The sequence below is a fragment of the Dreissena polymorpha genome, chromosome 6 (assembly GCF_020536995.1).
Source record: "Dreissena polymorpha isolate Duluth1 chromosome 6, UMN_Dpol_1.0, whole genome shotgun sequence".
Lineage (NCBI taxonomy): Eukaryota > Metazoa > Mollusca > Bivalvia > Myida > Dreissenidae > Dreissena > Dreissena polymorpha.
This window is the reverse complement of record NC_068360.1, coordinates 67246947-67274702: the sequence shown is the minus strand read 5'-3', so window position 1 is coordinate 67274702 and position 27756 is coordinate 67246947. Positions and strand designations below refer to the sequence as shown.

General features: G+C 34.0%; 1 protein-coding gene across 1 annotated transcript in view; it reads left to right on the top strand.

Annotated features, from left to right (window-relative positions):
- Nucleotides 1–10236, top strand: part of LOC127833323 (uncharacterized) — a 27018-nt gene extending 16782 nt beyond the window's left edge. Inside the window, exons 4-6 of the mRNA XM_052358501.1 lie at nt 5455–5548; nt 6906–7103; nt 7365–10236. Of these exons, the coding sequence (XP_052214461.1) occupies nt 5455–5548; nt 6906–7103; nt 7365–7609 (537 nt within the window). The 3' untranslated portion in view covers nt 7610–10236. The remainder of the gene's footprint in view (nt 1–5454; nt 5549–6905; nt 7104–7364) is intronic.
- Nucleotides 10237–27756: the final 17520 nt, after the last annotated feature.

Genomic DNA, 27756 nt, shown 5'->3' with positions numbered 1-27756 from the left:
TCTATGGAATATCAAAATCTCAATATATCTTTCTCCGAAATTTTTTTCTGGTAAAAATCATCTTAAATTTAGCTGTATATTCGTATGTAATTAATTAAACAAGAGTTATAAAAAGGCATTGCAAAAAATATCGCGTTTTACTTGAATAAGTTACCTCCCTTAAGCCTATCGGAATATCAAAAATACGTATATAAACAAAACGCGTTCCTTGCATAAGTGATAATAAAGCGCGTGCCCGTGCCACTCGTCCTCCAAATACTTACTAAATATAGTACAACGTATCTACAATCATTGCGACTAACTCATACCTCAGTAAATAAGTAACCAGGATAAATATACGTTTAGGTAATTAAGATATAAAACATACATATAAAAATTTACATGTTCCCTGTCTGCCGAACCCGATCCATGGACTATAGCCACAAGAGGTTTCTATGTACCTATGTAGCCGGATTGCGCCCTCAGAGCGCCCAACACCGACACAGATCACGCTACTCTCCGGTCAAACACAATACTGCATAGGACTGCCGCCTTTGTCACCATATTATCAGAATCATTAACGTGCAAAATGGAAACTTTCAACTGTCCTTTCACTTCATACATAAGCCATTGCCGATCTTCAATGACCGCTTATTTCCGAGAGATGCATTTTATTTTTTTCAAACTTCGAATTTTGATATATGTTTAACTTATTCATTTAGATTACATTATTTTCACTATAAATATTGACTTTGATCCAATTATCATCTGAAAAATACGATTTCGCGATTTCTTCAAAGATCGAGCGAGCCTTTTTACCTGTTTACTTATATATATCTAATTTAAGGTTACACAGATGTAAAGTTGTCGTGGCCGAGTGGGTAAGGCGATGAAATTGAAATCTTTTGGGATTTTCCCGCACAGTTTCGATTCCTGCCGACATCGCATCGCATACTTTTTGCGACGCGTTTTATTTCTTTTCTAACGTAATTTGATTTAATATAGCACATAAGCTATGTTTATTGTTAAATATGTTGAAAATTGTATGCACATCCTGATTCCTTCAATTTTAAAATTAAAACAACGTTATGGCTAAATTGATTAATTTACTGCTGAAAATACGAATGATGCATGTTGCATTTTTATTTTTATTTCAAAAAGTAAATGGCAAATCTGTCTATTTTTTGGTATTTTTGCTGTATATAGTGTTTCTATAAAAACTTAATTTAAAATATAACTTAAATGATACTATTTTGAATTTTATGACACTTTGTTTTTAACCGACCCAATTTTTACTTGGCTGAAATCACTTACATTTCATGGCGCTATTCCATAGATTAAAATTTGTAAAAAATAAATGTCTGTAAAAGAATACTTATTTCATCTTGTTTAAACTTTAAACACCTTTACTGCATCTGTACACACCAACTGCATGCCCATATTTGGAAATTTGAATGAATTATGGAACTTTTATACCCCAGAGGTGAAAATAAACTGTACAAAAGCCGAGCGTGAGGGTGGTTTTGAAAAAATCGGTTTATTTTTTTTTAAGCATGGAAAGCTACCTACAAATTTGCATGTAGTTTAGTGAAATGATGCTGATTAGGAAAATAATTAATTAAATTATATTTGGATATGTGCCCATTAGAGGTGCGCAAGCTTAAAAAGGTAGAATTACCGAAATTCCCGTTCTTACACGTTGTAGCATGGATCGGGTATTGAACACGATACACGTGTGTATTAGCACCCTACTGTAGTCCCGGCGGGGTTATCAACTGCACCAATACACCGGTAAGCAACCAGGGGAATATCATATGAAAAAAGAACTATCATGCATGTTTGATTTGTTAAAGTGTGTCACAAAATTTCCCTAACTGCCGATGTCGGCTATAATTTCGGTATAAACATGCAAAGAAATTAACATATATATATAATGTTAATGCCGATATGTTATTGGACATTTTGTATGTCAAATGTTCATTATTTGTATTAAAATTAAGACGATTGTATTGAACACGATACACGTGTGTATTAGCACCCTACTGTAGTCCCGGCGGGGTTATCAACTGCACCAATACACCGGTAAGCAACCAGGGGAATATCATATGAAAAAAGAACTATCATGCATGTTTGATGTGTTAAAGTGTGTCACTAAATTTCCCTAACTGCCGATGTCGGCTATAATTTCGGTATAAACATGCACAGAAATTAACATATATATAATGTTATTGCCGGTATGTTATTGGACATTTTGTATGTCAAATGTTCATTATTTGTATTAAAATTAAGACGATGCTTATTTGCCAGAAAGCGTTTATTTCAATTTCAAAACAAGCAATAATCATACAAAATACCAAAATATAAAACTAACAAAATGACAACACTCTCGCTTAACGCAACGTTCAGAAGCACGCGCACTTAACAAAATTATTAAAACTAATGCAAGCTGTAATTAATATGTGACTACTTGCTATACAACCAGTATCATGCGAAAATTGATCTTATTTAATTGTGGTTCCCTCTTTGAATTTATGTTGCCTGTCGACTTTTAGAATAATGTGTCAGTAATAAATGTTTTTCTTCAGTTTCACATGTTTTTTTTAAGAAAATTTAGTGAAAGATGCAAATGTGTCTTATTTATTTTTTTCTGTGTCTTCAATGTATCTTATTTATATGTGACTGCGTGCTTATTTTTTTTTCAAGAAATGAAAGATGCAAATGTGTCTTATTTTAATTTTATCCATGTCTTAAATGTGGCTTATTTATATAAGATAAAATGATATACTGCCAGTGTCATGCAAAAAAGGATCTAATTTCTTAATATCCACATTCACGCTTTGTTCTTTATTAGCACCGTCTTTAATTAGGCTATCTATTTAAAGTACAGATTACTGTGAACTTAATAATTGTGCAACGGTGATGTTGATCCATTATCGTTGTTAATTTAAAATGTAGACAACAAGTTAGCAATTAATGAAATCAGTTATTTTGGAAGTAAATCTAATTTTTTCTGTACAGTAGCCAGGTGGATGTGTATTGAGCGGATAAGATAGGGATCACCACAACAAGTTTCTAATACACAGTATAGACTTCCCCTATTATTATTAATTACCTGATTGGAATAAATAAAGTGTTAAAGATCATTTCATGTGAAAAGCAGGATTTCTGACATAATTTCAATCGTTTTGCTTTTATGCACAATTTCATGGAACAATGAATATATTGGCGCGATGGAACACAATTTATAAATCAAGCTGACAGTATAGTATCATTTTTTAATTATGTGTAATTTAATTCGCATCTCTCCCTTAACTCGTTCAATGACACGTGAACTTATATCAATTATAAAACATCACGTGCATCATTAAATATTTTTTTTTAATTATGAAAACATATATGTTCTACATGGTTTTGTTTAGTTTTTTTTTCTCAACCAGAGAGACATTATAAAACATTGTTATATATAAAGCGCTTTACTTTTCTACATTACATAAAGATATATCGATTTTTTTGTTAAGTGTACGTGCTTGACATATTTATAAAAAGGCAGTGTTTATTTTTGTAATAAAATCGAAAATTGACATTTAATTTGATGCAATTCACATTGTTTAGCGGCCAAGCGCAGTATTCCGCTCTCGGCGGCCGATGGTGTATTGCAATATATACAATGAAAAGCTGGGTTTCTGACATAATTTCAATCGTTTTGTTGACGCGGAAGTGCTTTTTGGTGGCCAAAAATACTATTGTTCCCTTTATTTAAACCTAAATCAGTATTTTTTTACACTTGAAGGTTTGTACAGCGGGGATTTCGGTACCGGCGCGGGTTTATGTGCTTGTTAAGAATTACCGAAATCCCCGCTAAGAGGCAACATATTATCCTGATTTATGCTTTGATTAAACATTGATAACTAAATTGCAAAAGTGTATAGCATATTGTAAATAAGGTAGTACGATATCATTTGTTTCATCAGATTTGTTTGGAAAATACTTTCTGAAGACTTATTATTACTATGTCATGTTATATTTACATATACTTTTGTGTAACCAATGTTTTAAATGTACATTTTACCTTTTTTACATTCGTTTACACATTTTTCACATTAATAAACTATTTAATAATGGAAAAAATATTCTGATAAGAGTGTTTAAATGATTAACACTAATATGATTGTGTACAAATCAACATTAATGCAAAGCCAAAACCCAAACATAATGACATATAGACCCTTTAAGGCGTAATATGGGGGATTGGCGTAAACATGGGTGATTTCGGCTCTGGGCGTACGAATGTAGCAGTACCGAAATCCCCGCTAATTATTTTCCAAAAGAAGTAACCGAATGGGAGATAATACATGTCACTGGTTGCTAATGAAAAAAAACACTATAATAATTTTGTTGACACTTGAAGGTTTGTACAGCAGGATTTCGGTACCGGCGCGCGTTTAAGTTCTAGTGTAGAATAACCGAAATCCCCACTGAGAGGCAACTTAATGCTGTCAAGAGTGCTTAATAATTAAAATTAATATCATTTTTTTGCACCTTAACATTCATGTGAAGTCAAAAACCATTCATACCGATGACCTATTGACCCTTTAAGGCGTAAATATGGGGATTTCGGTACTAGGCGGGCGAATGTAGAATTACCGAAATCCCCTTTTCATCATCGCACATTAGTGTAACATAAATTTTAACACAATATATGTAGGGAAACTCATATGATTCGCGTAATGTGAAAATGATTATTATGCTATAATTCGACCACGAAACTTGACGTGACTTAATACCGGACATTATGGAATGGAGCTACGCTTGCCGTATTTGACATAAGACCCATTTTCGCAAATTATCTTATCAATGCTTATATGAATTTGATTGCTATAATCTAATGCGTATTCGACACGGAATTATTGTCAAGGTTTTTCATTTTGTCAATATTTATCATAGCAGGGGACATTGCTGACATCAATATGGATACTGTTTTTGATTGATGGATAAATGGCTGGTTGGCTGGTTGAACTGATATATTGATATATTGCTGGATGGATGGATGGATGGATAGATGGATGGATGGATGGGTTGATGGATGGAATAATAGATGGATGGTTGGATGGATGGATGGATGGATGGATGGATGGATGGATTGATGGATGGATGGATTGATGGACGGAGGGATAGAGTAACAAATGAATGGATGAATATATTTATGCATGTATGGCGAAGATGGATTGATTATTAGACAGATGAATGAGGAGCACATATTGTTGAAGAAAAACTATATACGGATAGATTGATTATAAATAGACCGATAGATTTACTAATGTATGGATAGGGTTAAGAATGAATTTATTAATGGGCAAAAGTTAACGAATGGATGGGTTGGTGAATGTTTTGATTTTCAAATTAATGTGTGTATGAGATGGACGAAGGAGAAAATTGACGAAATGGCCATTTTAAAAATCATTGTTTTTATTTCAGACCGCTTCATGCTTTTCGAACCACATTATGGTCGAATTTCTATTACTTCAACATGACTTGAAAGTCGACGCTATTTCAGTGCATGCAGACAAATGTAAGGAACCTGTGCGACAGAAACTACAAAAATAACAAACTGCTATAATGTTATTTTGCTCGAATATTTTGATTTCTAAACATTAAATTAATACACGTACATGTATCTAACGAGACAGATAGTCGCTAACCTATTGTGCAAAACATGTTTCCAAGTTCACTTAGCGATACCGTTTGCGATTGTTTTTCAGCTTTATAATTAAAATGTGTAAACGCTTATACTTATCATGTGAACTGTCTTGTGTAATATTGCGTTTGCTTCACGTGACTGTCATTCCTATTTATTGCACCTGAAATCTTATTTGTATTATGAGAACGTGTACTTAAAAGTTATATTTTAAAACAATTAAGATCGAAAGTAACACGATGTGACGTTTTAATGACATCGTAAATATGTTATCTTGTGCAGATTTCTCGTTTTTAATTGTATAAGCCAATCCGAATGATGATCATGTATGTTTCCATATTAGAGTCGTATATGTTCCTATCAGATGAGTACCGATAAATGCAATCAGAGAGGAAAACAAAAATACAATATAGCTTACTCTTTACCTTTACATTCATGCTGGAGAAAGAATCGTACTAGGTAAGGTATACTATTTACACGGCTTTTTACTGACATGGTTTGATACGGGAATAAATTTAAATTGGGCTCAAGCTACGGTATCGCAAATATCAATTTCCTTACCTTGTAGCACACGGTACGGAGCAAGTAAGGGGCCGTGTAACAGATAATAAAGGGGATAATGAGAACGCTCTCAGAGTATGGAGCGAACCCACGATATCCCGATCGCTTGGCGGACACCTCATCCACTACACCACCGCGATCTTAATACTGAGATACTACCATACTGAGAACCATTCTTTCCCCAGCATCAACGTAATGGGATAAAAGAAGGCCAGAATATAACTTGGCTTAACCAAGTACAAACGAGTATTCACTAAGATTTCAGCTGAATAACCAAACGCCGTCTGTTCATTGGGGTCTTTGCTAGCAAAGTCAAGGTCAAGAACACTGGAAATTATTCTGTACATCGGCGTTGTTTTGTTTAAATTATATAATTCTGTATTGCATCTGGCATCTAAGTATTGAATTGGAAATTAGGATGTTACAGAACAAAATCCTTATCGATAGATTTATACTAAAATATGAAACTTGCTTGTTTTCGAAGTTTTTTTTTCTCCAAATAACTCGTTTTTTCCGATATCTTCAAAAACGTTAGACTTAGTTATATCATACGTGATTATCGACTTGTAGCATGGATATGGCTGCAATATGTTCTAAATGTGTCTTTTATACTTCAATACACGTCAATATATAATTTCAAGTATAAATCATACATATTAATCCATTTTAGCGCCTATATCAATCCAATTGGGAATGACGCAAGACCAATACCAAGCACATGGAATTATGAACAGAAATAGCCTAGCCACATGGAGACCCGCTGAGAAGGGGCCGTACAGATATATACGGATTCAGGGAAGCCTACAACAAGAACCCCTGAAAATCTGCAATCTCCAAATAAAGGGATACCTTCCCTCAAGGAAACCACGTGAGTTTGTACTAAATAAAAAACCCAGGGTCACCCGGACGAGTTTGAGAAACCATAAAAATTGTTTGATATTTCATCTAAATTATGTACCAATGTTAAAAGATAAGTGTCGACAGCAACTGATAAGGATATTCAAAACTTTACACATCTACACTTGGTTCAATTTGTTTAATACTGTAAATACAGCAAGACAATTACGAAAACATGCCAAATATATATTTTATTATGTTTGTATTATATACGGTTGTTTGTATGTTTAAGTCTTCAAGTCTGTCAAGTTCATTACAATGACGATTCCTCGGCTCGGTACAGTCTCTAATATTCAAAGCGTCATCGCATGCGCCACCACCTGTACTAGTCAGACCGCACCGCCATGCGTTACCGCCCAGTTTGATCCGGAATGGCACAGCTGCGCTATGTTCGGAGGATTTGAACACCGAAAAGACAACGACAACAGAAATGAGACGATGGTGTTTAAATTTGCAGCTCATTTGTTTAAAAACTAAAATATGATTGTTAAATCTTAATTTAAGAATGTCCTATGAAGAATATACAACTTTTGAAATGTTTTATCTTAAGCAGTATCATGAAGAAAAGCAACATTGTTATCCTCCCCGCAATTCGAATAGCTGATTTTAGAGCACTTATGTAATTTCTGGAAAACAATACGCCTTCTGTCACTGTATGTGTATGTATTGTAGAGGTTATTATGGAGCGAAACTTAACGCACATGCATAAGCAAGGTTCCCGTAGACGCAAACGGTTTTCTCTGAGTATATTTTAATCATTGACAGAATAAGTTATTTGTTTGATACATATTATTCAGCTTTCTTCTTTCGACCAATAAGAGACAGGAACAAGTGACGGATATATCTCACACACTTGAAATAAGTCATTGGTAAATACAACCCGAGATTTCCTTCTGCGAAAATAGCCGATCGTAGACTAAATAAATCAGTTTTATGTTTATTAGATTTGTTTACTATTTTAGATGAATTCAATGTTCTTGTAATATATTATAAGTTCTATCACTAATACAAGTGCATTATTTTCCTCCTTGTTCTTCGTGTTTTTCTTGTTTTTCCACGCCCATATCTTATTCTTATTTTTCTTCCTCTCTTTGTTTTATATGTTGTAAAAGTAGCTGTTGTCTGTGGTGATGGTGATAGTGATGGTGTTGGTGTTGTTGATTTTCTTTTTGTTGATATTTGTGTAAATACTATGGTTGTGGTAGTGATGGTATTGATAGAATGTTGAGAGTGGAACTGATTGTGGTGAGTGTGCTGTTGATGGTGGTGAAGGTTGTTGTGATGGTGGTAGTGGTAGTGATGATGATGGTGGTGATGGTAATAGTGATTGTGGTGGTGGTTGTGGTGGTGGTGGTGGTATTAGTGATGGGGGTAGTAACTGCGGTATTTGTGGTGATGGTTGTAGTAGTGATGGTGGTAATGATGGTGGTGTTGGAGATGGTGTCGGTGCTTTTGATGGTGGTGGTGACAGTATTGGTGGTGGTGATGGTGGTGATGGTAATGATGGTGGAGGTGACGGTAGTGGTAAAGGTTATGAAAGAATGTGTAGTAGTATAAGAAGTAGGTGTTTTCATTTGTATTGTTGCTGTTGTTGTTTTTCTTTGTTTTTGTTATAGTGTTGTTATTGATTATGTTGTCGTTGTCCCTTTTGCTTCATGTATGTGTTGTTCCGTGTGTGGTGGTGTTTGTATTTGTTGATGCCGGTGGTGGTGGTGATATTGGTGGTGTTTGTGCTGTTTTATGTTGTTGTTTTAAATTGTATTAATACGATAATTCTAGTCATGGTGATGGTGTTGATGATTGTGGTGATGATGGTGGTAATGGAGGTAGTAATGGTGTGGTTGATGGTGCTAGTGATAGCGGTAGTGAGGGTTGCAATACTGGTAGTTGTTGTAGTGATAGTGATTTTGATGGTGTAGATGGTGGTGATGGTGGTAGTGGTTATGGTCGTGGTGGTAGTTGTTGTGAAGGGGGTAGTGACGGTGGTTGTAACGGTGGTGGCAAAGGGTGTTAGTGATGGTGGAGGTGGTGGTATTTTTTGTGGTGGTGTTGGTGATGGTAGAAGTAAAGGAAACAGTAAAAGAATAAAAAGTAGGTGGTGTTGTGTTTATTGTTGTTGTTGTAATTTTTCTTGTGTGTTGTAGCTAATGTTGTCGTTGTATTGTTGTTTTTTTATTGTGTTGTCGTTCATTTTGCTTATTTTGTGTTGGTCTTTTTGTTGTTGGTGTTTGTATTTATGTAAATGTTGTTGTTAATCGTGTGTATGTTCATAGTTATGCGACGCGTTTTCAAATTTTGTTAGAGTCATAGCTTTTGTTCTCGAGGTTATAGTTCGTCTAAATAGTTTTCGTTTTCGTTAAAGTGGAGAACAACTTATAATGTGTGTTGGTTTTTTTTAAATAAAGTAGTACAATAGTATTTTCAAATTAAAGAATACATAATCCCCTTTGTTTCTCTAATATGATATGCTTAATAACAGTTAAACATTGCTGATCAAAATGAAGTTAGCAATACCTCTATTGCATAACTTATCACAATACTTTGTTTCTTGCATTTATTGATTTCATCGTACGTTTTAGCTCGTATGGTAAACCACACCTGTAGTCTGAATTTGATGCTCGTTAGCAGCCAGTCCAGCCTGTTCAATGCATAATTAATTGTATGTTTCAATTGAGATTTACGTTTTTTTTTTCGGATTAGTTTTGTACAAAAACACTGTAGCACATATTTTTTATACAATATGTACGGATCGTTCGTGATCCACGTACACACATTTTAACTAACCATTAACACAAACATTACTGTAAAATCATTTATATTCATTAGAATGAAATGTCGTTTTTTTTAAATGACATTTTCGTGGACACGTTTAATCGTGATATTTTATTTTTGAAAAAAGAAGAAATTTGAATCGTTTGTTTTCCAAATTATTTGTGTTTATTCATTGATCGGGCAATCCACAAAATCAACAACATAAATGTCCTACGAATAATACTGATTTTACACTAACGGTAATGTGTGTACAGATGTCAAGTTATTGGAGATGAGACTATTTTAATTAAAAAATATACGTAGACGTGTAAATGAATGTTGTCAATGTGCTTTATTTTATGAACATATATACATATAAACTTTAAAACGTTTGTTGTCGTTAGTTTTTCATTAAATATTTTTTGAAACAAAAATAAAATGAAACATTGGCAATACCTGACCTTTATCTGTAAAATCTGACAGAATGACGTCATCAGGTCCGCACCATTTCTATTCATGAATGCAAAGCAGATAAGTTTTTCTTATAACATTGGCTTGATTCTCGGAATAAGGCTAATTAACGTAAAATTACTAAACGAACATACAATCATATTTTAATTCATGCAATAAATAAGAATTGTATTAATATACATGTAGCTTAAGGGAATTCATTGTGAACATATCCTCACGATCACTGTTCATTTAGTATCCAGAGAGCTAGACAGCATGCGAATAAGGATAACATGAGGTCGCCGTGGCGTTGTGGAAATTAAGTCCGCTAGCGACCGGAAGGTCAAGGGCTCAATACCAACTGTGAATGCGTTAATTAGATCTCCACCATATATACCAAGCAATGGTTCTACTAATCAAATGGACTCGAGAGCTTTACAATAAGCCATCGACTTTCGATACATACCATCTTAAATTAAATAGGCTTAAACTATCCAGGTGAGAATCAGAAACCGATTGACTCTTCTAGTAATATTAACTTGAGTCGGTCATGTGGTCGGCTTAATGATAGCTTGGAAGGAGTTGTATCTTGATAGGACTCTCGGCGACCAAGAAAATACGTTCACCGTTTGAATATATAGATAAATTAAATTATGTATTTAAAAAAATATTCTTTCAAAATGAAGACGTGTGTGGTTTGATGTATTAAGGTTTGTGTCATATTGACTGTGTCATACTTTAGAACAAAATAGATTCGAGAATATTATTTTTTAGCATTGGTTGGTGAATACGGGCCCAACAATAATAAGGAAAAAATGAAACAAAACAAAAAACTATTATCAGGAAAGAAATCTGTGTTCGCCTTCGATTATAATTGTGTCTTCAATTGATCGCGAACTAGAAGTAACGATGCAATCCAATACGTGTTCAGGGTATCAATGAACTACACAGAATAGCAGAGGCAAAATTGATTAAGTTACGTTTTGTTATGCATTATACTTTTGAAATTACTCTCAGTTCACATCATGCAAAGTGGTGGTACTCTAAAATCGTCGGTATGAACTTTCGTTCTGTTGTTGTGTTTTTTTAATCCAAATTTGGTCTTGGGCATGTACATTATGATTTAAAAAAAATAGGAATTGACGCATGTCATTTCTTAATGCGTTGGTTTGAATTGCGTGGATTGGTAAACCGACAAAATTAACGAAAATGTTGTGCCACAAATGATTTGACAGTTCTTGAAATTATTGCTCCCTGCTGCTCATATTCATGCAAGAAAAAAATTCATTGGGCATGATATATCTCTTAGTATGATATATTAACGCTTTTTAGGTGAAAATCATCGACATAAGGAAACATTGTCTTGAAAATACAGTGTGCTTGCTGAATGTTCCGAATACCGTGACAGCGTCTTTCAACGGTTTCAATCGGACGCAATATGCGACACAACCAAGCACAAACGTTGTCTATCGAACTGAAGTTTTTAGCCTAGTTATTTGAGACACAAACCAAATATTTATCAGATAATACAATAGATTTCTCAGAAAACGCTGTCCGATTTCCTGGTATGCCAATGTGTTATTCATGATTTGTATAGAACCTGCGTAACACAATACTAGAATTCATTCTCAATTGTTCGTGTATAATTGTGTATGATTCCAAATCATGTATGATGGATATAGGTTTTTAGTTACCATGCCCATGGTTGTAGCGAGATATATCTACATGATTTGTTAATTAAGTGTGCTTTCCTTGAACTCTACGATAGATAGGCGTGAGCATACTTTAAATAACAATCAAACAATTAAATAAGAAAACAAAGTACTACATATGTTTCACATAGCATATTAACCAAAATGATTGATGATTCATGAAAAACTTTTCTGCACATTTAATAACATCCCCGGTGGATATTTGAACCAATAAAAAAACGATATCTTAGAAAAAAGTGTGTTTTTATAGAACCCCGATTTAAAGTTTTTTTTAACTATCGAACGCCAATATGGTCAAAATTATCGACATTTCAATACATTACGTCATCATCAATTTGAAATGTGATACATCGCTAAATACGCGAGACATGAGGTAATAGATAGGTTATTCAGTTTATATTATTATTCCAGAGCAATGACCTAATTGACGGGTATAGCAGTGGTAAATATTGCTGGCTATAAAAGACAAAGTGCAGTATATGTGTAACAAGAGAAATGCATTTACCCAATATAAGGTAGATTTTGCATTGTTGTTTTATAGCAAAGAATGTGTTTAGTAAGAAAATCACTTATGAGAATTGGTCAAAGTCAAGTTGATTGTTGACACTTTTCAAAAGTCATTTAAAACATTAGACAAAAAGACAAGATGTGTCATGCTTCCAAGGGATCCATATTGCAGATTATATTCTATCTCACTTTTTTAGCGAATGCGGTTGATTAAATCCATATTGATTACATTTCTGCTATCAACAACGGCACGAAATGACGTCATTTATTTCTACAAAATGACGTCATAAATCCAGCGAAATTATCCAGTTAAACTAATTATGTTTAAGGTAGAGTCACTGTAATGATTTACCGCGATTTCTCTGAAGATTGAAGAGCCTTTGTAAAGTTGTCTTAGTCGAGTGGTTAAGGCGATAGACTAGAAATATTTTGGGATCTTCCCGCGCAGGGGCGAATCCTGCCGACAACGCATACATTTTGCGACGCGTTTTATTTATTTTCGAACGTAATTTGATTTAATATAGTATATAAGCTATGTTTGTGTTAAATAGTAGTCCGGTTTTCCAGCAATAGCACAACCATTGCAATAAATACCTGTATAAACCAAGCTTTGGGTGATTAACTGCTGAAAAAAACAAATAATTCATGTTGCATTTTTATTTTTATTTCAAACATGTAAACGGTAAATCTGTCTATTTCTTGATATTTTTGCTGTATCTATGAAAACTATGTTCTAAATATAACTTAAATGATACTATTTTAAACTTATTGACATTTCGTTTTTAACCAACCCAATTTCTACTTGGCTGAAACCAGTTACATTTCATGTCGCTCTTCCATAGAAAACAAGTTATAAAAATGTCTGTAAAACAATACTTATTTCATCTTGTTTAAACTTTAAACGCCTTAACTGCATCTATACAGACCAACTGCATGCCCATATTTGGAAATCTGGATGAATTATGGAACTTTCATATACCCCACGGGTGCAAATAAACTGGAAAAAAGCCGAGCGTGGGGATGGGTTTGAAAAATCAGTATATTTTTTTTTAAGCACGGGAAGCCTACCTAAAATGTGCATGCAGTTCAATGAAATGATGCTGATTAAGAAAATAATACATTAGATTATATTTGGAAAGGTGCCCATTACAGTGGCTCTACCTTAAATTAAAAGTTTTACTGAATAAAAAGTGGGACAGATATAATAATAGATAAGTATTGATTGTAGATCAGGTTTATCGCCAAGGCTCGTGCTGTTTGTTTTCTAAGCCTCGTATGATAAACCTGATCTGTAATCAACACAAAACTTTTATTCTCTATATTAAACAGGAAATGAGTGTCAATCAGTGGTGCTACTCTTAATTGAATTCTAGTAGAATTCTGAAACCTAACAACTGATTTTCGTCTATTAACATTTCAGATGGATCACCAAGGGATGTGATTTGAACTGTTACACATCCAGTAAATACGAATGGGTAGTAGGACGAAAATTTGATTTTTTAAAGGTAAGATTGGTAAATTAATCCATATTGTAACCGTCTGCTTGATAGAAGCTTACAAGATGTTACTTTGCCAAACCAACTATCACTAAGTGTTATATGTCATTAAAGTTTATCAGTATATTTCGTTCCATATTTAGTTCTGTTTACACGAAATGCAAAGTCCATCTCGTTCAAAATTGGAATTTATAAATATAGATCAGTTAGTTCTATTACTAATAAAATGAAAATAAAATTTCAGGATGGATTCCTGTCGGAATTGCTAGTAATTGCCCTGTATCACATAAAGTCAACTCATTAAACAGTCGTCTTAAAGCAAGCAGCCAAACAAACGACATCAAAAGTTGTTTGGATATGGGCTATTCAAAAGGCCAAACAAGTATTTGGCGGACAAATCAGAACTTTGCCAGTTTTATATGCAATAACAGGCTGTGATACAACATCCCATAATATTGGCATCAGCAAAGGCGCAGCTTTAAAAACTTTCCTTAAAAAAGAAGAGGTAGTTATCCATGCCTGCTATTTTATGTCACACAACAACAAGGATGCTGTTATTGTGAGTGGTGAACGTATTCTGGAAGCATTATTTGGCGGATTGACGGTTGAGACACTGGATTTGTTGAGGTTAAGGGTGTTTTCGCAAAAGGTCATGTCGAGCACATACTGTGTTCAGGTACAGTCATTGCCACCAACATCTACCGCCGCTAAATACCACAGTATGGGAACGTTTTTCCAAGTTCATGAATGGATTAGAAATGGAGAAAACCTTTCGCCTACTGAATGGGGATTCGAACTGAAAGAAAATAAGTGTATACCACCAAGAACGGATTGACCTGCTTCCCCCGAGAAGCTACTGAAAAAGGTGAAATGCAAATGCAAACAACACTTTAACACAAAGAGATGTACATGTAGGAAAAACTGCTTGGAGTGTTCTTTGGGATGCTTTTTTATATAGAGACACAACACAAAGTTTAAATAAATATTTGTATAATTATGAAAATTCTGACAGATATATTCTTATTTTATATTTTAAACAAAGGTATGTGTGTAAAAGTCTATAAATCTATACAAGACGATGATTAAATTGTTATATTCAACTCTACTCAATAAAAGCTATGTGTTATTATATAAAAATACCCCACCCACTTTTCAATTGTATGTATACAAATGAGACAAATAGTGTGTTATAAAAGAGAATATAGTTTCTGTTTATTTTATTGTCATAATCGATTTAGATATAGCTATGTTTACATGTCTGTTTTATTTAAAAATGACTTAAAATGAAATGCATATGAATTATAAGAAGTTTCAAAGAAGAAAAATAAATACATCCATTGGCCTATATTAGGTCTCATTTTGTGTAACTTTCCCCAGCATAGATTTTTCTAGACTCTTAATCTGTTATACTATATGCATTTATGATTTAAAAACGCCCAAAAACATTTTCTGTTGCAATTTGTTTGAGGTTTGGGCGTATCTGAGCTAGAATGACTTGACTATTATCAATGTTTTCAATTTCCTTAAATACAGGGCATGTGGATTCATGATTTAAGAGACGTTCCTCACCTCATGTATTATATGTGCTATAATATGATAATACTTAAAACTTAATTAATGTTTTCTAGTCGATACCTGTAGCGGATCATGAGTTCCTCCATGGACATGGAACCAATCGTTATGCGGATTTCAGTGTAAAGTCGGATACTATGGTTAGTAAAACGGATCATTTCTTTCTGTTATTATATTCATTAAATAACAGTTTGCAGTCGTTTTTGTACTATCACATTATCAGGTTGACATTTTACTTTTTATAGTGGCAAACTTTGTTCGTATATAACTGTGTGCAGTCCAGAGTCATTCAAAATGTATATTCTAGCATTTTGTATGTGCAAACACAAGTGTACGTTACTAATTATGTTGCCACAAGTGTACGTTACTAATTATGTTGCCACATAAATCCCATTGTCGGTTTACCATCGGAAATCTGAACTTAAGTTATACTTAGGAATTGCCCTCAAGCGCTTTGTGAGTATACGCCCGCTAGACAAATGAATGCTATAGCAAATGCCATGCAATGATGTTAAAGTTGTGAATAGATTTTATTTCATGTATGTAAATGCAATGCTTGAATCATGTGTCTTAACTATTAATCTTAAAGAGATGTATATAAGACTTATCCGATGTATTGCTACTCGTTTCCTGTTCTAGCACAAAATCTCAAACATTTGTTTAAGGTGCAACGTGAAATACCACCTGCATTAAGCTTTGCAATAATGGAATTAATCTGAAATCGACTGAGTGCAGATGTAACTGTCTGGGAAACACGTACGGGACTACATGTGACTGCAGGTACTTTATCATGTGTTGTGCATAACCTGGTCTGCGGAGGATATGATGTTATTTATCTTTGTCTGTTTTCGTAGTATGCTGTGTTGTTTTCCGCAATAGTTAACTTAAACAATAATATACATCAGACAGCTTAAATAATGTGTTACCTGAAAAACAATTCAGCGTAAAATGCATATAATGCCTTTTCGACGGTCTTTTAAAATAATTGTCCAACCTTTTAAAATCCACGGCCGTCGGTTGCATTACTTCCTGTACTTGTGAAATAAGGTTTAACTATCGATAATTAGAAAAAAACACAAGTAATTAACACAATACACAAACAAAACACGCATCGTGTTATACCGTCTTAATAGTTGATAGTGTTCGACTACAGGTACCCGTTTCAAGGCAAGGACTGTCGGGACTGCAAGGTCAGCACGTGCCTGAATGGAGGCACATATAACTTGACGGCATGTCGGTGTTCATGTCCCCAGGGGTACTGAGGCTTGGACTGCAGCTGTGAGTTACAGTTGTGAATAAAGATGAAATAATTCGTTCGCTATTAAAGGAAAAGACTTTACGAAGAATACATATTGGATACATATCTTCGGATTTACCACAATAATTTCCCATTAATGCTTTGTGCCATTGACATTAAGGATTATACATGTTTTTAAAACATTAATTGAACTAAATAAATGTTCAAACGTGTATTTTAGATGGTTGCAAAAACAAAATACTGTGTGTGCGTGTTCTTTCAGAAGAACAAATACTATTAACCATCGACCTTCAATAAAATTCATCCAATTCAAATATATAATACTCTTACTTAACGGTCGGTTCATATTTGAAAATATTTAAGCCAAATGCGCAGACAGAGTAGACACAGCAACGTGTCGTATTGGTCGAAGAAATTCCCATTAAATATAACATATGTTTCCTTCGAAAAGTAAAATTCACTGACACTTGTTTTAATCCATCAATTCTTCAATAAAACATCGCGTTATTCGAGTACATTCGAGGTTTTAAAGAAATCGAAAAAGCTGTCTCAATGGTTTCAGTCGAGTAATATATTTCAACACTGTCATTCACAATGTATTAAAATAATCCATCGTAAACGCACACTCGTTTTTATTGAAACGACTGCGTTCCATATGCAGACATTGACGTGCTTGACCTGAATGACGCAAGCCAGTGATTTGGTAAGCAGATTAATGAAATAACTTCCAAAAGATTCGCATTAAAGTGATATTATGCGCATCTAACAGTATATGCTATGTTTATAGGTGTCTATCGCAACCGTTGTTTAGTTTTGGTGTTTTCACTTCATATACACTTATATTTGTTAATGCAGCATCAAAATAGTAAAACAATATCCTGGTAAGAGAAAAATAATGTATTTGAATATCAACCGTACTTTCGTTTGACAATGGATCATGCATGAACGATGTGAATCTAAATTTAGTTTTAGTGCAGATTCATACGACACAAAGACAAAGTTATGTTTTACGGTTTATTTTTATTTCCTGCAACGATAACTATTCATACGACACACAAACACTAACTCCGATCCTAATAAAAAGACAGTTCCGCTTGGTTTAGAGGACTGGGACAGTCATGTAAAATATTGGGTATAATATATATTTTTATGATCAACTGGTAGCAAGATTAGTGCAGATAATTGGTCAGTTACCACATTTTAACTAACTCTGTTGACCCGTTAATTCTTTTCATCTCAATTCAACAGTGAGAAATGCGCATAATATCACTTTATGCTTGGTCTTTTGCGTCGCGGTTTCAGTGTCGTGCTATCGCACAGCGGACCGAACTTAAATCCACCGTTAAAACTCAGAAATGTTCTCTTCAGCAGCCAAGCTCGTGAGGTGTAGCAATAAGTTATGTATTCCGTTTAATAAATTGATTTGAAATGTATACATTTAATTCATGTAAACACCAAAATATAAAAACGAATGAACGAGGAGTGAACGGCATAAAGTAGTTCCTATGTACATGTACTAGCTGTTGTATAAAAGAAAGCCGTTGTATTACCCTACATTTTATTGAATTGGTCGTAATTACATGTAATTCTATAACATCATTTAGCTGTAGGAAACATGTATATGTAAGATCGGATATAGTAACGCAGAATAAAACGGTAGTTGCAGCCTGCAGCACATTATGATTCAACACCAAACATGTTAGTTGCGCATAGGGTAACTCAATTTCAAAAACATTCATTGAATTGACGATTGGTTTACAGCACCCAAATGATATCGTTCGATGTGTGCACTGTTTATGTGTTTTCTGCGTCCAATTTATTGCGGCAATTTAAAGTGACACAACTGATGTTAAAAGATTTAAAACAAAATATTTTTCTAAAGGTTAAGTACGTTCTGGCAGGTTTATTATAGTTCGCGTTTAGTTATCACACTGATATTGAATCTTACATTTTTCTATTATCAATCCTCAGATAGTGTGGGTTGTGTACCATACCCCTCAATATACGAAATCTATGTTCATACATTTATGCAAATAATAAATAATCATTTGGGAGCCCATTACAAATTGGAACACTCAACAAGTTTTGTGAATACAATAACTAAATTATGTGGATAAATAAATTGATTACTTGAATAAGGGAATATATAAAAATTACCCATAGGTCATTCGGGTGAAGAATCAATCAGAATACGGTTTCAAAATATCCGCCTTGATGAGGTCAAATGACAAAGATTTAATTGCCCTTTTTATCTTGCTGCTGTATGTTCAAAGCCTAATCAGTCTCGTGAGAGTTGCGTTTATGTAAGATTGGCATTCTCTCCAACAGGATACATAATTTAAAGAAGATAGTCAACATGCAATTACGTGAACACTAGACCAAAATGGAGATAACATGACAACATGACAGTACGATGACGATAAGACGATTACATGACATCACATCGCATTATCCTCTTTGAACTGTCGTAGTATCGTATCTTAGTTAAGGAATTGGCGCATTATTGTCTTCGCAATGTTATGTTGACGTATAAAATGCATCATTCTTGCATATTGTCGCGTGTCGCGTTGACGTCACTATGCTGTCGCGTTATCGTCGTATAAAAGTCTGTAGTCGAATTCTAAGTCATTCCATGGTTAAGAAAATCCGTAATGAGCTGCCGTATATACTGCACAGCTTTGCGTGAGTATCGGATATTTGGTACTGCGTTACATGAATATTCGCTATAAAAGCAAATTGCATCCGGCAGATTCTGATAGTCAGCGTTCTACAGTTCGCGTCATGTTGGTCGGACTTGTAGCTGTGTTCGCCGGTAAGTAAATGAACGCAACAACGTCTGGTTCACATGTCACGGAAAACTTATAATATATTTGGATATTTTCAATATAAAGGAGTTAACTTATCTGTTACGTAATTATGTGTGTTTTGTTTTAAACACGTGTTATTATGTACGTATGATATATTATACGCATTTATACACAGTTGTGTGACTGTTCACTCACTAAGTATGTTCATGAAATCAGGTTTATAGAAGCCATATATGAGATTGGATATATGAGTATAGTTTCAAATTTCTTCCACAAGAGAATAGACGGCTATGTGAGGCTTTTGCTTGGCATGTATATTAGAGACATAAACGAGTGGGTCTTAGTTTAAACCAATAATCAAAGTCAATAAAATCATGAGATGAAAACCGCAATATTTATCGTACAAATTATTTAGAGGTACTTAAATACTATATCACTGCTTGGAAAAACTGTTAAATACTATGAAATTATATATATTTTGCTCACAGGGTTCACCAGCGCTAGTATGATCTTGTTTCAACGAGCTGTACCGGATATAACATGGCGTCCCGCATCCGGGTATCTAGTCAGGTATGCCGTTATCAGTTTATAATTCGCCTAACACATGGGCTATGTTCGAACAAGATAATTATCAACCTTTTCTAACGAAATAAAATAGATATACAAATGTAAGTTGTCACAATGCGGGTTCATATTTTACGATCGTAATATGCTTGACAATATATACCAATACGCATTGCGTTGCCCGTAAGTGTAGACAAATTTTATAAAATATCATGATCGTCTCCGATGTGTTATTATCGACAAAATTTCAAATCGTAGTAGTGAAAGTAAGAGATTCACAAATGGAAGGAGTCAACGTTGATTTATTGTCATATGAAATGTTCATGACGGTGATTGAAAAAAGTGGAAACAGACACGTACATGTTGAAGATTTGTTTCAGAAGTAAAGACACATTCCTACGAATGCAAAAAATAATATTACAGGACAAGGACGCGCTATGAATTATGCGTCTTTTACATGAATTTAGATTTAGAATCAAATAAGAAACAAATGCAAACGCAACTTTTAAATTAATAATGTAAGTTTCTGAAGCGCGGATGCTACTTACAAAATAACAAAACCCTACCAGCCGGAAAATACTTAAATCTACCACAATTTGTCATCCCATGTTTCTGGTTCCCAAGCATTCCTCTTAAAGCGGTTTCCATCGTAGCAAGAGCAATGATCGGCAGCAGACAAATCTATGCGCGGAGATGGACATCCGAGGGCTTCAAGACACAGTTTCATCTGTTTCAGATTCAAATCTTTGAATGTTGTTGCCTGTTCTACAACGTGTAGCCGACTTGCAAAATGTACCTCGATATTCTACACGCCGGCAGATGGCGATTGTCAGCTTCACCATACGGCAATCGACGTCAGCAAGTACTCGAATGCGAAGGAAGTCACTTCATCAAGTGCGGCCTATGTGAAATCAAACGGTATGTTTTTGAACAAAATAAACATCATGTGCATTTACGATATAAACGTTCTAAAACATTGAATAATTTCCGCTTCACAATGTGTACATTTCATGCTCGCCTTGACACTATATCGACCTATCAACTATTTTGTGAACCGTTGTATACTGTTTTGATTTCAGCGACGTCATCATATGCGTTCGAACACGATACTCGGATGTCAGGATGGACCTTAGCCAATGTTTCTGCTAACGACACGTTTTACTACAGGTAAAGGCATACCATAATTTGCTACATATACAAGTTACTACATATGTGATTTAAGACATAATACTATGACTTTGTTCATGCTGCTGACGTGATCAATGTATTAGCGATAAGAGGTATTTTGATTACAAGTGATTTCCTTAATTTGTCACATTTTGGGGAAATTTTATTTATTTGTGTCTACTGCGCACATGCAATGGACTTTTAGTAGATATAAAATGCGACATTAAAGTGGACAGGGTGTAACATAGGAGTTGTATTGTCAATTAATCCGTCATCCATCTTATTAAAAGTCATAACTGCCGGTATACTTTTTTAATTAGCTTAACAAAGCAAAGTCTACTACATTTAAACTAAACTATCAACAATGTGTTTAAACAGAGTGCATTTTGTAGTGTATAAAAGAGACGTGATGCAACGTTGTAATCAGGCGTCTTACGGGATGCGTTTCTGTGCAAATGTTAAAACATTTTGTAAATAACTAATAGCGCCTTTCGATTTGCATATGTAACGGTTAGTTGAAGTGGCATTTGTACTACTATAAATTTTAATATTATAGAATACTTTCCATGAACAATTACACACAAGCCGATGCTGAAAATGTGTGCGGCTCTCAAAACAGTCATTTACCCAGAATCAAAACACTAGAGCGACTCGAGTTCTACAGAACAACGATAATTAGGAGTATGTGTAATAATTGCTTACTTTTGTTATAAAGTAAATAGCTAATGCTTCTACTTTTGTTTTGGTTTGGATTTGGTTGTTCATTTGTTGTTTTTGTAATGTTTCATTTTTTCATCTTCGCGATTTATAAATCTACTAGCTAAACGTTATTAATTCAACAACTTCTATCAACAGTACAACCTCGTTTACTACTACTGATGCCGAAACTTATGCTACTTTTACCACAACTTCCATAGCTTAAACCACTACAGCTATTACTAGAACATGACAACCATAGCCAGCACATTACTAATGTTTTATTTTCTCTTGTAGCTGTTAGTCTCAATTATTGGACAGAAGGAAAAAATACCTATTCAGGTTGGTAGAATATTTTATTACACTTTGAACTTCCCGATATATTATTCATATCACATTGGTCCCGCTTTTTAAATCAAGATCGTGTACACTAGCCTTGGACTAAACAAAGCATCATGATTAGTTATACGCTTCTTGACCAAAAGCTTATAAAAGAATTATACGTTTAGTGGATTTGAAAAAAATCCAGTTTAAAAGTCCATTTTATACGACAATCGTATTTCATTCCCGAACTGTGAAACTCGCTTGAAAATATTATGTATCATGTCGTCATCTCAAAGGCATGTAAGCTAATATGATCGGTTGTATTTCTGTACCATGAAAGCCCCTTGCCCTGACAATACTTGCAGAAAGAGAAAAATACTTTGGTAAACTTAATCATATAGCGCAACAATTAAGTTACAAGAGGTGAAATAGCTGAGTACAAAACAATTTGAAAATTGAATTTCAGTTATTCCTTTTATTTTGAAATAATCTTTTATAAGCTTCGTTAAGAAAAATATCGGTAATATTATTTTTCTGCAAACTTATTTTTTTTCGTAACATAAAATTGGCGTTAGACTTATATACGAAGGGCCTCTGGTTATTAAGGGCGCATACAGTTTAAACAGAGTTTCCGCAACAGCTACCGGTATATCAATAACATCCCATACTTTCTAAAATAAAATGTGCGATATATCACTTTGCGGTACTTAAATGATATTTCACATTTTAAGTATGATTTACATTTATTGAAGCGTCAATTGGTTCATTCCTTGTGTACCAATCGATTAAGTAACGAACACGGTGGCATAGTAGAACCCGGGGTTCGATCTTTTATCTGAGAAGGTTCTTAATATTAATGCCAAGTACATTTCTTCCCGGAAAATGGATAACTGACTCAATAAACTAAAAGCTTTCGACGCAATCAAGCTAAATGATAAAATCTAAACTGTTATTATTAATATTATCGGACGCCCCACTGTATTGTATTGTTTGTATAACAGGCGACTGGATCTGGCGCTGGTCAGACGGCACGCCCATCCCTCTGACCCAGGGGCAGAGCGGTTTTTGGGGCCCGCTGAGGCCGAACAATGGAAACAAGCCCCTCTGCTTGCGGATGAGGGCTGACATGGAGTATCTACTAGACGATGATCCCTGTACCACTTTGCATCCCACAATATGTGAACGGGACTTGTAACATCGCCACGGTTAGGCAAACCGAAATGTATGTGTCCACATATATCCACTACAAACCCACATGCAACCCAATATATTAAATAAACAATATAACTATTTTACGTAAATATATGCTTTGATCGGTCGGTCAAACTGCTTTTGAATTTATGCTCATTTTCCAACACAAATATTTTCCTGCTTTAATACATTAAAAAGGGAACATCTTGTGTAGTTCTGTTAAATGGAAACGAACAACTTGTTATGTATGCCTAATAATATTATACTAAACTGTGAGACGACAATGCGCCAATTTCAATTGTGTGATTAGTTTAAACCAATTTATTTTAGCTCGATTGCATGGAAAGCCTAAAGCTTATTCAAACGCAATCGTGTCCGTTTCCTGGGACCTCAACCAGTGCTTTGTGTCTATGGGAGAAATCAAAAGAACGCTCCCACATTGGGGATCGAACCCATGACCTTCCGATCGCTAGTGTGATTATCACATGTAGGACGCAATATACAGTTCAATTTTACATTCTGTTTGCTAGTTTTGCCTGATTCGTAAATGATACAAAAACGATTCGTTGGATACAATGATGTCGATTTTAATGCTTTACAGTATTTATTAGTCTAGCAAACCACGTTTAGAAAGATAAACCTTAACGGACTAGATGATTGTTTTCACCCAAACATACACTCCTTCATTCGTTTGATCCCTCTTGCTTATTTACACCGAGTGAACAAAATAATAGAATCCGAAAGGCCTTTACCTTAAAAATAGTGTGCTTTAGATACGCATATTAAGTTTAGCGCGGACAACTTTCGTGTATAAGCCCGTGATCTACTGACATTTGTGATGACATAATGAAACGATTTTTGTTGTAATGTGCATACAGAAGGATGTCAGCATCTCTGACTTGTACATGATCGGTCTCAAATGAATCACTATTAAAGAGACCTTTTCACAGATTTTGGAATGATTTGGCATGTTTCATTTAGTGCTTTAAATGGATACAAGTAAACATAGGAAACTAAGGAGTTCCAGTATAAAACAAAACTAAACATAAAGAAAGAAAACAAACTGGTTTCGAACCACTGACCCTTGGATTAAAATTCGTGCGCATAAGCCATTTGGCCAATCGTGCTGACATTTTCGTAATGTTCTAAAATATAAAAAAATATAAAAAATAATATATATAATATAAATAAAATATAATTCAAACACTAGTTTTGATATAAATATCTGTATTAAGCACGCATAATTATTTGACAACGATTGTGATATTTTTACCAAGACGCTTTACGTATTTTTTACTCGAGTATTATTGATTTAATCAGAGAATAATTATGTACAATAAGATATATTATAAAAACTTAATTCGCAAAAAACCCAGCGATCATAGACAAAGATGTTAAAGATTTAAAATTTAAGAGAAAAAACAACACAAACCAAGGGGTCTTTAACGAGTTTTTTTATATACAAAAATAGCGGAATAAACAATACAATGTCTTACGAAGAATTTTAAAATGTTGTCTGGAAACCTATAAAGTAACATTACGTCAGATTTGTGTAATACTCAAGTAGACGAGATCTGTGTAAACAATGATGCAAAATCTGCATTTCCGGAACTTAACGCAACTACATATGTCGAAGTAGTTTACTATTTACTAAAATATATACAACTAAATTAATCATCTGATAGTAATTGCAACGTTAACGAATATGTTATTGAATGGATATTAAACGAATATTTTATTGAATGGATCAAAAACGAATATTTTATTGAATGGATATCAAACGAATATGCTATTGAATGGATATAAAACGAATACGTTATTGAATGGATATTAAACGAATATTTTATTGAATGCAGCGATATTTTATCAGCCGATTTGTGTGACTTGTTTAACGGTTTTTGTTTCCCAATAATTGGACAGAAGGGGTAATACTTGATTGTTACATATTGACATAAATACGTTTTTGGTCGCAATAAATGGCACAATAGGTAGATCTTCATCGCGTGAAAACAGGTTGGTCAATTTCTAAAATATTGGTTTGAATAAAAATATCATAATTCACAGTGTTTTCACAAAATCTTAAACGATGGAAATAATGGTTATGCAAATTGGTTTTCAAATATCAAGCTAAATTTTATTACTTTCGAATTTTAATATGTGTTTTTAAACTGTGTGCAAGTTAATGTTTTTATTAGCGAGTTTAAATGTACACTTGTTTACAACCTTTTACGTAATATTATTCTTAATAATACTTTTCGATCAACTTCTCAATCGCCATGATATAACCTACGTGTTCTTACCTTCGATTGCATTTATTTGCATATGTATTCTTATATGACTAATATATATAAGATAATAATGTTATTTTGTTATTATGTTATTTTGTTATACCTAGTACCGTTTTATAGAATAATGTGTGTATGTAAGCATGAAGCCCATGTACTTTTGTTGAAATCTAAATAAACTGTCTGTCTGTCGTCATTATTGTTTGATTTGTATCGTCGTCTTACACGGATTCAATAAAAATGTCTTCCATGTATTGATATAATACATGTCGTCGGTCATTCAATTGGTGATCATTTTAATTAACAAAGCATATTGAGGCCAACGATCGTCGCGTTCGATGCGGTCTTCCGGACATCGATTGCCGCTTCCGGTTCTATTGTTGACTATCGTAGGCGAGCAAACATGTTCTTGTGAACAAGGAATTACCTCAAACTTTGACTGCAGTATTTGAAGCTTCAATGCACATTCGTGTCGTTTGGTTATTAAAGGATACTTTAGATTGGGAACAATATAATGCAGTCTTTTGTTCTCGTGGTGAAAAATCTATGACTTTGTAATGTCTCTTTCAGTCATAAAGTGCTGAACAACACCAGAAATGCAAGATTCAATAAAATGCGCCCGTACATTATTAAGTTCTTTATAAGAGTAAAGATTATAAAGCACCAATTATTATGTATTCATGGACAAAGCTAATGAACATACGCACATTTGTGTGTGTGTTTAAACATCTACACTGCATTTACACGTAGTTAGGAACGTCGAACTCCTATTGATCAAGAGTTACTTTATTTTAAAGATAAGCCAACGCTTAATATACAAGTAAAAATGTATTCAATAGATGTCCGAGTTGCTGTAAGGTAGTGTTTTGCCGGCTCCAATTTGAAAGGTCCAATTGTATACTTCGACTTTTTTCTGGTTATTTTTTTACAAGATTTTACAATATAACAAGCGAATGTAAAATAATCATCATTTTCTGGATTTTAATACAAAGGGCAATATGAGAAAAATAATTGATCGTATTTAATCATGGACTGATTGTGACGTTTACATTAAATTGGTTTGTTCAACTTGTCCAGCAGTTTAGTCATATCACGATGGTCAGTTACTCATCTCACGATTTCCCTTCAAAAGTCTGTGTGTACCAGTACTTAGTGCACATACTTATAATATATTGACTCTCTGGTAGGTAATATAATGGCCGTAGAAATGATGTAATTACCAATCTCCAAGCAAGCTATGTTACTGAGCAGAGGATGGGGCCCTTGATCCTAATATATAGTGGATACACATATTGCAACATAGTGTTTTATTATTTTCATTTGATTAGTGCATACCTCTGAATATAATTTACAATACATGTGTATTATGAAGATCCGCGTTGGTCATTCATCATTTAGTAACATTAAGCAAAGTGAAAAAAAACGCTTCGTTCGATGACAACATAAGTGTGTAAATGAACTTAAAGCACTTCAAAAGTCTGTGAAAGTAAAAACAGCTGTTATTAGTAGATGTTCTATGCCGTCGATAGTGTTTCTAATAAATCGAGACTTTTCCCACGCTCGTTATTTTCTCTAAACAAACAACGTGTGATCGGAAGTGTTCTCAATGCATTCAGGGCACAATTCATATACGGTTACCACTTGTGAACGTCTATCCACACGAGTTGTTCTGTGGGAATTAGTTAAAATACTGCCTTATTTCAGTTTTTATTTAAGTTTAACGTTTTTTGGTTTTGATTTCTGTTATTTATAATAAAATGTACAGAATAAATACACACGATTCAAGAACAAAAATAAGCAGAAATGTATCAGAAATAAAGAAGAAAAATGTAAAGTTTGTTTTA